The sequence below is a fragment of the Microcaecilia unicolor genome, chromosome 1, assembly GCF_901765095.1.
Source record: "Microcaecilia unicolor chromosome 1, aMicUni1.1, whole genome shotgun sequence".
Taxonomy (NCBI): Eukaryota; Metazoa; Chordata; class Amphibia; order Gymnophiona; family Siphonopidae; genus Microcaecilia; species Microcaecilia unicolor.
This window is the reverse complement of record NC_044031.1, coordinates 485,039,691-485,055,760: the sequence shown is the minus strand read 5'-3', so window position 1 is coordinate 485,055,760 and position 16,070 is coordinate 485,039,691. Positions and strand designations below refer to the sequence as shown.

Sequence of the window (16,070 nt, the reverse complement as noted above, 5' to 3'; positions counted from 1 at the left end):
GGCAGCAGGCAGGCCTTAGATAATGTGGCGCTTCGAGGCAGGTAATTGAAACTGACGGATGGGAGCGGCAGGGGAGGATGGGGGGGGAAGGACATCGCTACAAATGGATGGGAGCGGGAGGGCAGGGGAGGGAGGAGAATTGCTGGGCATGGATGGGCAGAGGGGGGCAGGGGAGAGAATTGCTGGGCATGGATGGGCAGAGGGGGGCAGGAGAGAGAACTGCTGGGCATGGATGGGCAGAGGGAGGCAGGGGAGAGAATTGCTGGCCATGGATGGGCAGAGGAGAGAATTGCTGGGCATGGATGGGCAGAGGGGGCAGGGGAGAGAAGAGAATTGCTGGGTATGGATGGATAGAGAGGGGCAGGGGAGAGAGGAGAGTTTCAGGACATGGATGGCGGGGAGAGCAAGAGAAGGGATGATACGCTGAAACCTTCTGCTCAGTGTGCTGCTGCGGCTAGGAAAGCGAATAGAATGTTGGGTGTTATTAGGAAGGGTATGGAGTCCAGGTGTGCGGATGTTATAATGCCGTTGTATCGCTCCATGGTGCGACCGCACCTGGAGTATTGTGTTCAGTACTGGTCTCCGTATCTCAAAAAAGATATAGTAGAATTGGAAAAGGTACAGCGAAGGGCGACGAAAATGATAGTGGGGATGGGACGACTTTCCTATGAAGAGAGGCTGAGAAGGCTAGGGCTTTTTAGCTTGGAGAAGAGACGGCTGAGGGGAGATATGATAGAAGTGTATAAAATAATGAGTGGAATGGATCGGGTGGATGTGAAGCGACTGTTCACGCTATCCAAAAATACTAGGACTAGAGGGCATGAGTTGAAGCTACAGTGTGGTAAATTTAAAACGAATCGGAGAAAATTTTTCTTCACCCAACGTGTAATTAGACTCTGGAATTCGTTGCCGGAGAACGTGGTACGGGCGGTTAGCTTGACGGAGTTTAAAAAGGGGTTAGATAGATTCCTAAAGGACAAGTCCATAGACCGCTATTAAATGGACTTGGAAAAATTCCGCATTTTTAGGTATAACTTGTCTGGAATGTTTTTACGTTTGGGGAGCGTGCCAGGTGCCCTTGACCTGGATTGGCCACTGTCGGTGACAGGATGCTGGGCTAGATGGACCTTTGGTCTTTCCCAGTATGGCACTACTTATGTACTTAAATTCTGGACATGGATGGAGGGGAGGGAAGGGAGAGAGAAGAAATGCTGGACATGGAGGGAAGATAGAGGAAGGAGATTAGATGAGGGAAAAGGAAGTGAGGAGAGAAACTGCACATGGATGGAGAAAATAGGCAGAAGCTGGATCCACTGTACAGTCAAGTATGCGGAGGACCAGAAATGAAGAAGAAAGGAGGAAAGAAAATGGAAAGGAAGCCCTGGAAACGGAGTCAAGGGAACAGATAGAGAGCAGCAGAATCAGATACTGGACCAGCATGATCAGAGAAACAAAGTCACCAGACAACAAAGGTAGAAAAAAAATAATTTTATTTTCAGTATAGTGTTTGGAATATGTCCACTTTGAGAATCAGGTGCTGAACGTTAAAAGTTTATGTTTATTTACTTATGGCATTTTATCCCATATTAAACATGAATTAGATTGGAACCTGGGATCATTTAATTTTTTTTCCTGGAGAGAGTAATGTGTTGGCCGCTGCCCCCCACCCCGGGTATAGCCAGCTCTGCAATTTTTTTTTGGGGGGGGGGCACAGAGGTGGGTGGGGGGCGCAGTGGTGGGCGGGGGGCGCAGAGGTGGATGGGGGGGGGGGGCGCCAAGGTGGTCCGGGGAGAGAGCCTGTTGTTAAAAATTTACCAGCACACCACTGCCTACAATAGACTTCCAGTGGAAGTTATACGGCTCGAAACAGTGGCAGAAAGGAATTGAGTTGTAGTAGCAAGGAGAGAAAGAAGGCCATAGATAAGTAAAATCTCTGGCTACAGTGTAGACAAGTACAAAAGTCAAGACTATGTAAACTCTGTTGTCCTTATCTGCAGCTATCTATATTTTTGTAATAATTAACAACTGCCTTAAATGGAGTTGGAAATTGAGACAGGACTCCGTGATGACATAAGCCAGTTCAACCCAAAGCAGTTTACAGGACACCAATGTAATGAAATATTTTTATTTATGCATTTATAGTCTGCTAATCCAAAACTATGTTGATTACAGCAAACATAAGAAATTGTTACAATCTTGTAACACAACAAAAATATAATACATAATATAATAAAAGATAAAAACCAGGTACTGACTAAAAGCATTACTTAAAAGGTACACTTAAAACAGCAAGTAAAAAATACCTGCATTAGCAGAAAACATTCTGTCCAATATAATTGCAAAATAAAATTAAATGCTAATTAAAGCATAGGTTACAAAAGATAAAATTTAGCAGGTGAAAATGCCTACATAATCAGAAAATTTATTTAACTAGTCTTTTTATTTTAACTTTATTAAATGGGATTCATATTACTGGTCTTTCTTTCAAATTTTGTTGTCCTTTGAAGATTTCCTTATCTTTTATGCTGCTCCCTTTATTGCGGTCTAAGGAAGATTTGTTAAATTTTGTATGAATTATTTTCCCTTTATTAACGATTGTATTTCCATATTGCTTAATCAAGTGATTAACTTGTATGATATTCTTAAAACCTTAAAAAAAAAAACTTTAATCAACCCTAAGTCCCCTTCTCTCACCTGCCCTTCTAGTAGCTCATAGGCCCAACCTCAGAACTCTTCTCCTAGACTCAGCCCCCTTTACCCAGGTCCAGCATTAGAGCCTTTCTCGTTCTCCCAAACCAACCCAAGGCCCCAGCATCAGACCCTTCTCCCTATCCTATTTCCATTAGCTCCTTGTTCCCCAGACACATCAGAGCCCTTCTCCTAGCCCCCATTCCAACTATCAGATCCTTTCCCTGTCTACTCCCAAGCATAGAACCTCTTCTCCCAGCTCCAGCATCAGACTTTTCACCCTGCCCTATTCCTCATATCAGAACCTCTCTCCTACCTCAAGCTATGTGTTGGCCCCCAGGCTCCTCCTCCTCCTTCCTGTCCAGCATTAGACCTTTTTCCTAGGCCCAATGTTAGTCCCCTTCTCTTAACCCCTTCTTCTACTGCCAGCACTTCCACCAGCACTTCCATCAGACCTGTCTCTGTGCAGTCCCCAGAATCATCAACCCCAACCCCTTTCTTCTAGGGCCAGCACAAGGACCCCTTCCACACCCACCATCCAGGTCTGCCGGGGGGGGGGGGGGGGGGGGGAAGATTCCCTGGGCTCTGACTTCCAAGAAGTGGCCCGGTACTGCTCATAGAACAACTGCTTTTTTTTTTTTCAATGATGATGTAGCCTCGTTCAGTCAGATCCAGTGTCTTTCCCTCCCTTCCAACCTTCCCCCCATCCTCTACTTGCCTCAGAGTCATTCGCTGGCAGGCAGCAGCAGCAGCAGCGGCGGCGGCGATTGAGACTGCTTTGCTGGCCAAGGATCCTCCTTCCTGCTGTGTCCTGCCTATGCAGAAACAGGAACTTATTTCACAAGCTGTCTGCGGCCTGCACCAGGCCTTCCCTCTGATCCATCCTGCCTCCTTCTGATGCAACTTCCTGTTTGGGATGGGTCAGAGGGAAGGCCAAGTGCAGGCCACATGTACCTTTTCCGTATGGCTGCCGCTATTGCATGGCCAAAGACGTACTGAAAGCTGAACGTAAACCGGGTAGGAAGGGGAGGGGAGACCCACCAGCAGTCTGGGGGTGAGAGGAAGTACCTCAAGTGGTGGGTGTGGAGGGGAATTGAAAGAGATCTTAGGTGGAGGGGAGGAGAGGGAGAGAGAAAAAAAAACCCTCCAGTGGCCCAGGGGGAGGGAGATAGATAGATCCTAGGGTGGCTGGGGGAAGGAAGGGAGAGGTTGAGAGGAGCTCAGGTGGCCTGGGGCGAGGGAGAGAACCTCAGGAGGGAGAGAGAAAGAATGAATGTCGGGTGGCTGGGGGGGGGGGGGAGAGGGAGAGAGAACTGCAGGTAGGGCTAAAAAGAGGGTGGGGGACTAAGGAGAGATGCCAAATTCTGGGAACGAAGGATAGAGAGAGGAAAGTGAAGGGAGAAGAGAGAAATGTTGGGCTCAGAGAGAGGGAGAGAAATAATTGACCTGGGATGGAGAGGGTGGCGGGAAGGAAGAAAAAGAGAGAGGTATTGGATGGGGTGGGGGAGGGGGAAATAGGGAGAGAAGCTGAATTGAGGGAGAAGAGAGAGGGAGAGATGTTGAGCTCAGAAAGAGGGAGATGGAGATAATGGACCTAGGGTGGAGAGAGTGGAGGGAAGGAAGAAAGAGAGATGGTGCTGGGAGAGCAGGAAGAGCGGAGGAAGGGAGAGAGAGTTGGACCTGGAGGTGGGAGAAAGGGAGATGCTGGCCCTTTAATCAGTGGCATAGCTGTGGGGGAGGGGGGCCTTGGAGACTTGGGGCTCAGGCCTCCTCCAAAGTTGTAGTACCTGTTCAATGGCTGGTGTGCTAGGCCAAGTCCTGCCAGCTGAAGAAATCCGCTGTCTGAGTCACCCTGTGAGCTCTCATACTACCTCAGGAGCAGCAGCAAAGTCAGTGGGGTTCCTCCAGCCACCAACACTTGCACTCCCCTAGGCATGCTCAGTTTGTGCATGAACTGAGCATGTTTGGGGAGTGTTGGCATTGAAGGCATCCTGCTAACTTCCTTGCTCCTGCAGCAGCCACAAAGGAAGGGGGCCACTTTGGCAGTGGATTTCTTTGACTGGTGGGGTTTTGGCATCCCCACCAGCAAAGGTATGATATCTGATAGTAATGTACTAGTAGTAGTAATAGCAGTGCATTTTTTCTAGTAAAAAAGGTGCTGGTACTCAAATGCTAGGTCACCCTTCAGGGGTGGGGTGATCACTGAGGGACCCACCCCACAATAGTCGGGCCCCCTGCAACCAGTCACAGAATCTATAACAAGGCAGAATTGGTGTGTAGGGCCTGAGCGCTTTCATTAAAACTTGGGGACCATGGGTCAATTTTAACAGAGAATAGAAAAGGTGCAGGTACTCAGTACCCCCTCAAAAAAAGCCCTGAGTAATAGTAGTAATAGATGGTACATAAAGACCTGAATGGTCCAGCCAGTTGACCCAGCAGTCACATTCGTTATCAATTCAAGATTAAATCAACCATGAACATATTATAGACTTGATCATGGTCTTTGTTTGGTGTTTCTGGGCCATTATACTACTGCTTATCCTTTTGTAGACTTCTGCTAGTAGAGAGAAATAAAATTTAAAATTACAGTAATGGTGTTGGGTTAGGATTGTGAGACACTACTCTTTCAAATGCAGGGTGTGATGGAAGAATTGTCTTGGATGACAAACTGACATAATGTAAAAATAAATTCCTCTACCAGCAGGTGGCGTTGCTTCAATTTAAATGAAGGCTGTAACAACCCAACCTCAGAACCGCCACATTTTAAAAGATGAATACAGGGGGAGGGAGACAGAAAAATGACTGGTATTGGTTGGGAAAGACAGCTGTTAAAACGCTGTGGTGCAGGAGGTAGGAAATGTAGGAATTTCCATGGTTTGGGAAGATAAAATTATTTGATGCATATTTTTGTGATTGCCCCGTTTCGTAAAATAAATCAGCCTGATCCTCTCGTGTCGCCTGCTTTTACTGTTACCCAGGCTTCTGTGTTGACATGTCACTGAAGTGTTTGCAATATGCAAGAATACTACTATTTTCTCCAGTCAGCTTTGAATTTCTTCCCTGATGAAATTAAAAAGAGGGACTGAAGTAAAATTGGGTACTGAAAATGTAAGAGTAACTTTTTTCTGATTGACGGGTGAACGCTTGGGAACTAGTGAACGAAAGTTGGTGCATGCAATTCATACTACGGCGCCCAGTGTGATAAGTTCACCTGACAATTGTCAGGCTGATAGGTCTGAAGGTCCTCAATGATAATATTTTTATTGTAGGGTCAGGGATGTGCAACGCTGGGTTAGAGCTCAGCATCATGTTTCCGAACGTGATCCAGACCGTGCACCATCCTTATGACAGGTACAATTTGTGTTACTTTGTCATGCTCAGGTACGACTTCTAAAGCTGCTTCTATTCAGAGTTCTCCTTAAGAGGCGCTGGCTCTATTTACCATTTACTGGTGCAGGGTCGGTCCAGGAGGGGGACCCAGGGCGAAGGCAGCTCCCAAATGGAGAAGTAACTTGGAGACAGGCAAGAGAAGCCCCTGCACTGACACCGAACGGAGGGCTTCCAGCACGCCCCTTGCTCCAATGCGTGCCCCGAAGCCCTCTGACGAGCATGACCCACATTAACCCCCCACTGAGGTTAACCCGCCCGTAACCAACACACGCAGGCATCACGTGCCCCTCCCCTCGCCAGGGTCTCCCTCCCCACCAGCAGCCTCCCAGAGGTCAAGGAACATGTGCGCTTACGTCAGAAAGGAAGGACTGGCTCCAGGTGGACGTCACACTGACAGCTGAAATGCACATAAAGCCGTGGGCGCGTGGTGTGTTGTACTCAGATTGTCAGCGCGAGAGGCATAACAGGTGGCGAGAGCGAAGGGGGAGAGTGAGCGCGCGCATCCCCGGGATCGCTTGACAGAGACAAACCCTCAGCAACAGTGCGCGGGTCACGCACCTGCACAATCCCAGCACTTGCACCACGCGCTAAGTCCGAGATTTGGCGCCTGGCTGCAGCCCGGTGAAGCCACCCAGCGCCCGGACCACCTGTACCTTCGATTCTTCTTGTCTTCCTTCTGCCCCCGGCAGTCGCCGCTCATGAGCGCCTTGTACAGCCCGGAGTCTCCGCTCTGCTACCGGAGCTGGGCCGTGGAGCCGACCAACTTCTACGAGAGCGCGAAGGCGGGCGTCGGGCTGGGCTCGTGCAAGCGGGCGCCGGGCTGCGAGGAGACCTCCCTCACGGAGCTGAGCACCGCCGTGCCTGCCGCCATGTACGAGGACGAGAGCGCCATCGACTTCAGCTCCTACATCGACTCCATGTCGTCGGTGCCCAACCTGGAGCTGTGCAACGACGAACTCTTCGCCGACCTGTTCAACAGCAGCCAGCGGCCAGACAAGGCGGAGGGGGGCGGGGACTACCTGAACCAGGCAGCAGGCGGACTGGCGGGGCTGCTGGCCGGGGCGCTGAAGCAGGAGCCCGACTGGAGCGACAGCGACGTCTCGTCCTCGCTGCTGCCCTCGCAGATCGCAGCCTGCGCGCAGACCACGGTGAACCTGGCCACGGGGCAGCCCACGCCGCCCACATCGCCCGAGCCCTCCGCGCACAAGGAGCAGCAGTCGCGGGGCGGCAAGAAGTCGCTGGACCGCTGCAGTCCCGAGTACCGGCAGCGGCGGGAGCGCAATAACATCGCCGTGCGCAAGAGTCGCGACAAGGCCAAGAAGCGCAATCAGGACATGCAGCAGAAACTGCTCGAGCTCTCCTCCGAGAACGAGAAGCTGCACAAGAGGATCGAGGTGCTGAGCCGGGACCTGAGCAGCCTGCGGCACTTCTTCAAGCAGCTGCCCGCCGCCTCGGCTTTCCTGGGGGGCGAGTGCCGGTGAGACCGCCCCCCCCAAAAAAAACACGGACAATCAGAGGGTGAAATTGTGCTGGTTTCAGTTTCTCTCGGACGCGGCGGAGCCCCCTTTGCCCTCCGTCCACAATGTTTGTGCTGCTCCTGGGCATCTTTTTCTTGCCATTCACCAGGACTACCAAGCTATGAACAGTGGTTCTCCACATTAAATTATTTTTGTAACGGTAGTTTTCTATATTTTACTCATATTGATGCAGCTATGGTACATTTTTGTAAAATGATTCTCGAAACTTATAATTGTAGATACTAGGGAAAAGGACTGAGCATGCTCAAAGTTTTTATATTAAAATTTTTACAGGCATTTGTAAGAATAAAAGAAAATATTTTGGAATCGTATTCACTGCTTTTGACTAGTTTGTATTATTTTTTTATATGCTAAGGTCCATTTAAGCTGTAGTGGGAGGGGAGATTTGGGTCATTTTAACTTCTATATCTGATTACCAAGTAAAATGATCTAGTCTGGCGTTTCACGTCTAAATGCTTTTTATCAACTTTGCACCTACAAGTAAAAGTTTGATGCGATGGGGGATTAGAAATTGGCTAGATTGGGGGGAAGGTAATTCCGTAGCACAAACTTATCTTTATACATTGTGTCAGTACTAACGAAACTCCACTGAAGTCCTATAGCAGTAAGCAGCTATTTTATAGCTTTGATGTGGAGCAGCACTAAATTCTATGCAGATGGCGATTCTATGTATTAATCCGATTGAGCTAAACCAGGGGAGGGAAACCTCGTCTGCATGGGCCAGAACAGGTTCGGGTTTTTGGGATTTCCCCAATGAATATGCACGAGATCTGTTTGCATGCACTGCCTCCCTTATATGCAAATAGATCTCATGTATATTCATTGGGGAAATCCTGAAGACCTGCCCACCTCTGATCTTAAAGGTTCACCCATACAAACTTTTACACAGTTCTTACACTAAGCTACATACTGCAGAGACAGCACCAAGAATATATCCAGTGTGAATTATACAGGCAAGGGTCGGTAAACATTGAGTTTTGAAGACTTTCTCTAGCCACTAAGGGCCAGATGTATTAAAATAGTATGCCCAGAGATAAATGGGGCAAACTTTTTATTGAACAATGTTTCTGTGGGATTTTGGAACAAATGTCCATACCTCCTCCCACACACTTTCTGCCAGTTTCAGCAGAAGCTGACAAATCCATATAGAGGCCCATGCACTCTTCAACAGACTACACAGCCAGTCTTCATATAATTAAGAGAAAAGTGGTTATATTCTATGCATGCTTTCACTCTGAACACTGGAGATATTCTGTTATTGGCACGATTGTCAGGGAGGGAATAAAGGTGCTTCCAAGATTATTTGCAATCTGGCTGAAGGGCATCATAATTTATAGACCCTCTGCTCTCTTATCCAAGATTCTTTTAACAACAAAAAAAAATAACATTTCAGTAACTACAAAAATCCACCATTCTTCTGATTATGACCTTGGCCAGTTTGTGAGAACAAGTAAATGTGTGGTTAATATGAGGCCTCGGGTAATCAATTTCCTTGTTTCCCTGCTCTTTTGTTGCTGCTACTCTTTCTCTTCTCGCTTGCTTGTACTTTTCTTATATTATGTTTGCGGCCAATTTTCAACATTTTTGGGAGTGTACATGGTGCTCAATTCAAATATATATACTGCCAGTTTCCAATATGTTCAGCAGAGTGACTTAGTTCACAAACTTCAGAGCAGCGTATGTGGATAAATTCTTCAAAGCCTGGCCTCTCTGTTGGCATAAAATCAAAACACACAGCACCAAAAGGAATCTTATTTCATTTGCTTTAACCAGCTTACCCCATTTGAATCAACAACTGGTTTGCTAGTGTTGCTGCTCATAGGTCAGCATGTCATCCTGCATACTTGTGGCTGATTCTTCATTCTTCACTCAATTACATTATCTAGAGAGACATCCACCTTGCAATTATTAACAGCAGTGGTATGCTAGTATTACTATATTTAGACACTAACACGTCATGCTAATGCTTTGACTCTGGAGGACATCCACTTAAGACAGACCCTCCAAAAACTGGGACATCAACCAGTTGTTTAAAAATACTTTAATATAGCATGGACACCCTTTAATACAATATTAATGCTTCACAATGTGGTATTTCTCTGTAGTGGGAGGGTTTATACAACTTACAGTATAACCATGCCTGGCAAAAGGAATCTGGTATAAATTAATTTTCACATACAAGAGAGCTCAACTGACCAATCTGTCACTCCGGTTTATAGGAGATAATGTGTTAGGTGTATTTGTCTGAACTGCACCATCCAAATACTTCCAACTCTTAGTGTTCCGGGTACAATATATTCAAACTGAGTATTTCCCCCCCCCCCCCCCCCCCCTCCTTGAAACCCAGCTACAGACTGCAATGAGAAGAGACCCAGATATACATTTACAGCCAACAAAAGTTTTAATTTTTATCCCATGCTGTTATCATGCAACACAAGGCATTTCATTTTTTTACAGTGTGTCCTGACCTGTGGAATACCTGCACTATACGCCACCTTGTCAGATAGTTAACAAATAACCACATTTCAAAGTTCAAAGATAATGCAGCAGCTGGCAGCACTCAGTTTACATTCTCTGCTCCCAGAGGGCCAATCTCTTCCATTCTTATACTGCTGGATGGATGGCTGCTTACAGCATGGACGTAACAATGCAGCTCCACCTTCTTTCCCAGTACACTCTTCACCTCATAATTCTGCAGCGATAAAAGTATGTTGGCTAAGCAAACAGTCCTGTACATTCTGTTCCAAACAGCACACAACTCAGATATAACAGGGTAAGATCTGATTTCATGCCATGACCTTTTATAGAGCAAACAGGTTTAACAGAGGCAAAGAATTAAAAAAAAAAAAAAAAGCTACATGAAATAGTTCTTGCTAATAAAATCTGATTATTTTTTCTCCTCACTGAATTCATATAACTGGTACTACAGGAGTCCTAAATACAGAGCTACCTGCATCTGGTTTAAAGAAGGTCCCAGGTAATTCTCTCTGGCTCTCAGCTCCTGCTTTTCACAGAGAAATCCTAGGGTATTTGGATACTTATTACCTGCATAGGTTTTGCAGTGCCAGCAAAACTTTAAAGAATTATGATAGCAGAATTACGATAGCAGCATCATGCTAGGGTTTAAGGTCAAATGTAAAACAAATATAAAAAAGAGAAAATAGCAGAAGCTAGTCAAAAAACCAGTCATTCACAGGAAATCCAACATTGTAACAGCTGAATACTCATCAGCATGACCATTTATCTTGTACATTTAAAGCAGGATTGCTTTTCTGAAGTAGGCTGTGAAAACTGTAAGACTGTTTATAGCTATTCTCATGCTGTTTTAGATTCTTTCATTTGTAATTTTCAATTAGTATTTCTTATCTTTTCATTCCCTTTTATTTATTTATTATTTTTTTTAGGGCTGCATTTTGATTAAAATTTCCCCAGAGTCACCAGAAGCTGCAGTGGAAAAATAAATGGGCAATTAATCGTGATTAAAATTTTAATTGAAATGCAGCTCTGATTTAAAGTTATACATATTTTCAGTGGCATGACTACTAGTAACTGGAAATATGTCAACATCTGGTCCTTCTAGTATGATAAATGGGTATAAATTTTCAGGTTTTCCAGGACGAATATTCACAAAACGTCATAAGATATCAGCAAGAAAGGGACCACATAACCTACTCAGTTTGGTCTGTCCATTTGTGCCTGCCTACTGTGTTGTCACAGTACCTACTAGTCTAGTTGCCTCCCTCCCTCTATCAATAAAGTCCAACGCAAGCCTGAAGTCCTCTACTCCTATCACTTTCACTTAAGTCTGTTCCAAGTGTCCACCACCCTCTCAATGAAAATGTGTTTTTTTACCCACATGTTCCTTCTGAGCTCCCCTCCTTTCAGGTTTATATATCTGACTTCAAGTTTTTAATTCTTTGAATAATGCTACCTTCTGGTACCTTATTGAAATCTGTTAAACATTTGAATCTTTGACCTCCCAGTCATACAACCATTCAACTATTTATAATTTTTATCTAAGAACCAGATTAATATGAATACTTTGGCAATCCTGAAAAATTAGACCCTATGGATCGGAGGTCAATATCCCTAGATTAGGTAGGATTCATTAAAAAAAAATGCCCTTGTCCCAGAAATACAAGCCAAAACTAACTGGCAGCATTATCGTAAATGTTACAAGCATTAGAATCCATCTTAATATACAGTAGGAAACTTCAAAATCCAAGCCACTCTGTGACCTTAACTATCTGTTCAATCATATCCTCCATGAGAGGTTACAGTATCTCTGCATATCTTCTCTTCAATCTCTTCATCATTTCATAAATCCCTTTTTCTCTGTCTCCATTTTCTGGAAAATAATCTTAGTTTCTACAAACTTGTCATAGCACAATCTTTTTCACTTTGGAAGGAAGAGGAAAATGGAGAAAAAAGCTTGAAGTCCCCCCTCCAGTTTGTTATTTTTGCAACATACTGATCTATGAGATGGCAGCAGAAGAGGCCCAATTGGTCCATCATTCACTTTGTTATAAGTTATATATCCCAGCTTGACCACCCGTAGGACATCATGCCTTAACCAAGTCCATTTTGTTATGTCCCCTCTTTGATTCTAATTCTAAGTATAAGCATACAAGTTCAACCAAAATCCTGACTCGATGTGTCCCAAGCATGCTTCAATTCTTTCACAGTACAGCTTTTCTACCATTTCTCCGGTATTCCAGACGTTTACCATTCCCTCAGCAACTATATCTTCCTGTTTCATGTGCCTCTCTCCCTCAGACTTCAAATCATAACCCCTTGATCTGAATGTATTTTTCCACTGAAACTTGCACCCTCCCTTTTTATTGTTAACCTCCAAGTGGTGTTGTGCCCAGGGCACCAAAGGTTTGTATCCACCACACTAACTTTCTTTCCTTTCTGCATACTCACCCCATCTTCGCAAGCACAGAACCTCAACAGAGAAGAAATCGTCTTTTCCAGTAACTGCATTAAAAGCAAAGAAGAAGCTAGTTTTTAAAAGCAGAGTTTTGTATAGATAAAACACTAATAATGCAAGTTAGAAACTCCACAGAACTTCATGGTCTCCATGATACACATTACATCCTCTTTTACATCAAATGATGCATTAACATTAGGTATTCAAATTCATCTATAAATTGGTGTGATGACATTTCATCACGTGATACGGCATGATGCCAACAGTTCACTGAGACACTTCATCACCATGGACATTTCATCAAGTGACCGTTCATCACATTTTCAAGCTAAATGTATTCATATTAGAGGTGCAAAAAACTTACAGCATGGAGAAGGAGAAGGCCGGCCATCTTCCGACACAAATCGGGAGATGGCCGGCCAAATCGGTATAATCAAAAGCCAATTTTGGCCAGCTTCAACTGCTTTCCGTCGCAGGGCCGGCCAAAGTTGAAGGGGGCGTGTCGCCAGTGTACTGAAGGTGAGACGGGGGCATGGTTAACAGATGGCCGTCCTCGGCCGATAATGGAAAAAAGAAGGCCGGCCCTGACGAGCATTTGGCCGACTTGGTCCCTTTTTGTTCACGACCAAGACTCGAAAAGGTGCCCGAACTTACCAGATGACCATCGGAGGAAATCGGGGATGACCTCCCCTTACTCCCCCAGTGGTCACCAACCCCCTCCCACCCCCCAAAAAAATTTTAAATACATTTTTTTGCCAGTCTCTATGCTAGCCTCAAATGTCATACCCAGCTCCATGACAGCAGTTTGCAGGTCTCTGGAGCAGTTTTTAGTGTGTGCAGTGCACTTCAGGCAGGCGGACCCAGGCCCATCCCCCCCTACCTGTTACACTTGTGGTGGTAAATGGGAGCCCTCCAACCCCCCCCCCCCCACAAACCCACTGTACCTACATGTAGGTGCCCCCCTTCACCCCTTAGGACTATGGTAGTGTTGTACAGTTGTGGGTAGTGGGTTTTGGGGGGCTCAGCACCCAAGGTAAGGGAGCTATGCACCTGGGATCATTTTGTGAAGTCCACTGCAGTGCCCCCTAGGATGCCCGGTTGGTGTCCTGACATGTGAGGGGGACCAGTGCACTACAAATGCTGGCTCCTCCCACGACCAAATGGCTTAGATTTTGGCCGGGTTTGAGATGGCCGCCATTAGTTTCCATTATCGGTGAAAACCAATGGAGGCCATCTCTAAGGGCAGCCCAAATGTTGAGTTTTGGCCGGCCCCGACCGTATTATCAAAACGAAAGATGGCCGGCCATCTTGTTTTGATAATATAGTCGGGTACGCCGCTTGATGGGGCCGTCATTAGAGATGGCTGCCCTTATAGATGGCCAGCCCCGTTCGATTATGCCCCTCCATGTCACCCACAGCTAGAATCCAAGTGAATGGGGGATACTCAGAGACCTTTCCCTTGGGGCGAGGGACTCGACAGGGATGCCCTTTTCCCCCTCTTTTGTTTGTCTTGACGGTGGAACCCTTGGCTGCCTGCATACGTCAGACCCCTGGTATAAGAAGTTTAAGGGTGGGATGGGAAGAATATAAAATCTCTCTTTTTGCGGATGATATTTTGTTATCTGTTATGAAGCCTGAAATGTCTCTACCTCTTATTATTCAGACTGCATGCTTATAGTATTTTGTCCGGTTTTAAGATGAACGCTACTAAATCTGAGATTCTGAATGTCACTCTGGACCCTGGCAGGGCATGCTGCTTGAAGGGCTAAGCAGTATATCCATTACTTCGGAGTAAACATATGCCCAGATTTTTCCAATCTTTATAAATACAATTATCAGGGAGTGCTTCAGGAGCTTTCTTTGACTTTGGATTGGTGGCATGGCTGAACTCATATGGGTTGTGGTTGGGGCGAGTGGCTGTCTGTAAAATGCTGCGGCTACCTAAATTTTTGTATTTGTGTCTGACTCTTTTGGTGCCTGTTCCTAAGCGGGTATTGGGAAACTTACAGTGTAAGTTTTTTCAATACTTCTGGAAGAAGCGACCTCTGAGGGTTTCCAAATGGGTTTTAATGAGGCGGTGGGGTGAGGGGGGTCTAGGAGTTCCTGACTTGCGGCGTTATTATTGGGCAGCACAGCTTCGTGCCCTATTGGATTGGGGGCTGATGTTTCTATGCCATGGGTGAGAATTGTGGGGGAATTGCTGGAAATTAGTTCATGTAGCCGAATTCCGTGATGTGCCCCACTCTCTGTTTTAGCCCCCCTTATCAAAGGCTGGCCTAAACATGCTTTTAAAAAATTGGGAGTGGAAGGGACAGGTTTCCCTAGGTCAAATCCTTCAGGATGGTGGCTGCCTTGTTTCGTTTTTAGAGCTGCACCACACTTTTAATGTAGACAAAGATTTTTTTATGAATTTGCAACTTAGGCATATGCTTTGCAGAGAACCTTATAGGGGGGAACTTTGAGCTCCTTCTACCCCATTTGAGGAGTTACTAGCTAAAGGCCTCCAACAGCTGAAGATGATCTCTTCCCTTCATGATTTTTTATCCCTTCCTCCTCAGCGTCAGTGAGAGATTGATCTTGGGCATGCTTTGGCCCCACAAGAGTAGGAGAGTGTGTATTCCGATTTGTCCCGTATCTCCATTTTGGCCAACTTGCAGGAGAATGGGGTCAAATTGCTGTACCGCTGGTAGAGAGCACCTGCGACTATTGCTTGTTTTCTCTCCACATCTGCGGGGGAGTGCTGCAGGGGTTGTGGGAACATATTTTCATATTTGGTGGGAATGCCCTCTTATTAGATCTTTTTAGATTGGTTGGGCGAGGGTCTTTTCCAGAATGCTTCCTGCTCTATTTTTGCTGCATATAATGCCTGTTTCTCGTTCCCCTGATGTGCTGAAGGTGTTTCTCTCCTGTATAGCAGTTCTTCATCGACAGGTGGCTAATTGCTGGAGGTCCACAGCACTTCTGACGATGACACGGCTCCAGAGTGCCTTGTGGGATGCTTATTACCTTAGTAAACCAACTGCGCAGAGGAGAGGTTGGCAGGCTATTTTCCAGTGGATGTGGGCACCCTTTCTTACCTGGTATCGGTCTCTACTCTCTTAGACTGTCACCTTAGGATCCCAGTTTTTTGACACACTGCACTTGTTTTACCCGTACCCTGCTCAGTTTTATGTGCCTGTTTTTCTAGAACCTTTGTATCTTCAGGTCTTGGTTTTCTTGTGAGGTTAGTTCGGGGGTGGGAGGTGGGGAGGGGGACTTCATGTTTAGGTTTGGATAAAGTATCTAGTTAGATAGAGGACTTATTTCTTTCTGTAATGTTGGATATTATCTATTGAATTTTTGCATTTTTTGTTTGTTGCTTGACTTAAAAACTAATAAAAACAAGTAAAAAAAAAATATATGGCCAATCTTTCCATCCATACCATCTACTATGCTTTTCTCTCCCTTCGACATCCCTCATTCTTGTTCCTTGCATGTTTGTTACAGTGTTTTCAACATATAGCAATCGTCATATCCATGTT

General features: G+C 45.7%; 2 protein-coding genes across 3 annotated transcripts in view; one reads left to right on the top strand and one right to left on the bottom strand.

Moving 5' to 3' along the window:
* The first annotated feature begins 6,497 nt into the window (after nucleotides 1-6,497).
* CEBPD (CCAAT enhancer binding protein delta) lies at nucleotides 6,498-7,926 on the top strand. Its single transcript, XM_030214145.1, has one exon. The coding sequence runs from the start codon at nucleotides 6,777-6,779 to the stop codon at nucleotides 7,557-7,559; it is 783 nt and encodes a 260-aa protein (XP_030070005.1). The 5' UTR covers nucleotides 6,498-6,776; the 3' UTR covers nucleotides 7,560-7,926.
* A 1,716-nt stretch (nucleotides 7,927-9,642) lies between these two features.
* The window catches only part of SPIDR (scaffold protein involved in DNA repair), a 602,511-nt gene continuing 596,083 nt past the window's right edge, over nucleotides 9,643-16,070 (bottom strand). For both annotated transcript variants that reach the window (XM_030214124.1, XM_030214131.1), the window contains exons 19-20: nucleotides 12,543-12,596; nucleotides 9,643-10,308 (exon numbers count right to left, since the gene is read on the bottom strand). In XM_030214124.1, coding sequence (XP_030069984.1) covers nucleotides 10,177-10,308; nucleotides 12,543-12,596 — 186 coding nt within the window. In that variant the 3' untranslated portion in view covers nucleotides 9,643-10,176. The remainder of the gene's footprint in view (nucleotides 10,309-12,542; nucleotides 12,597-16,070) is intronic.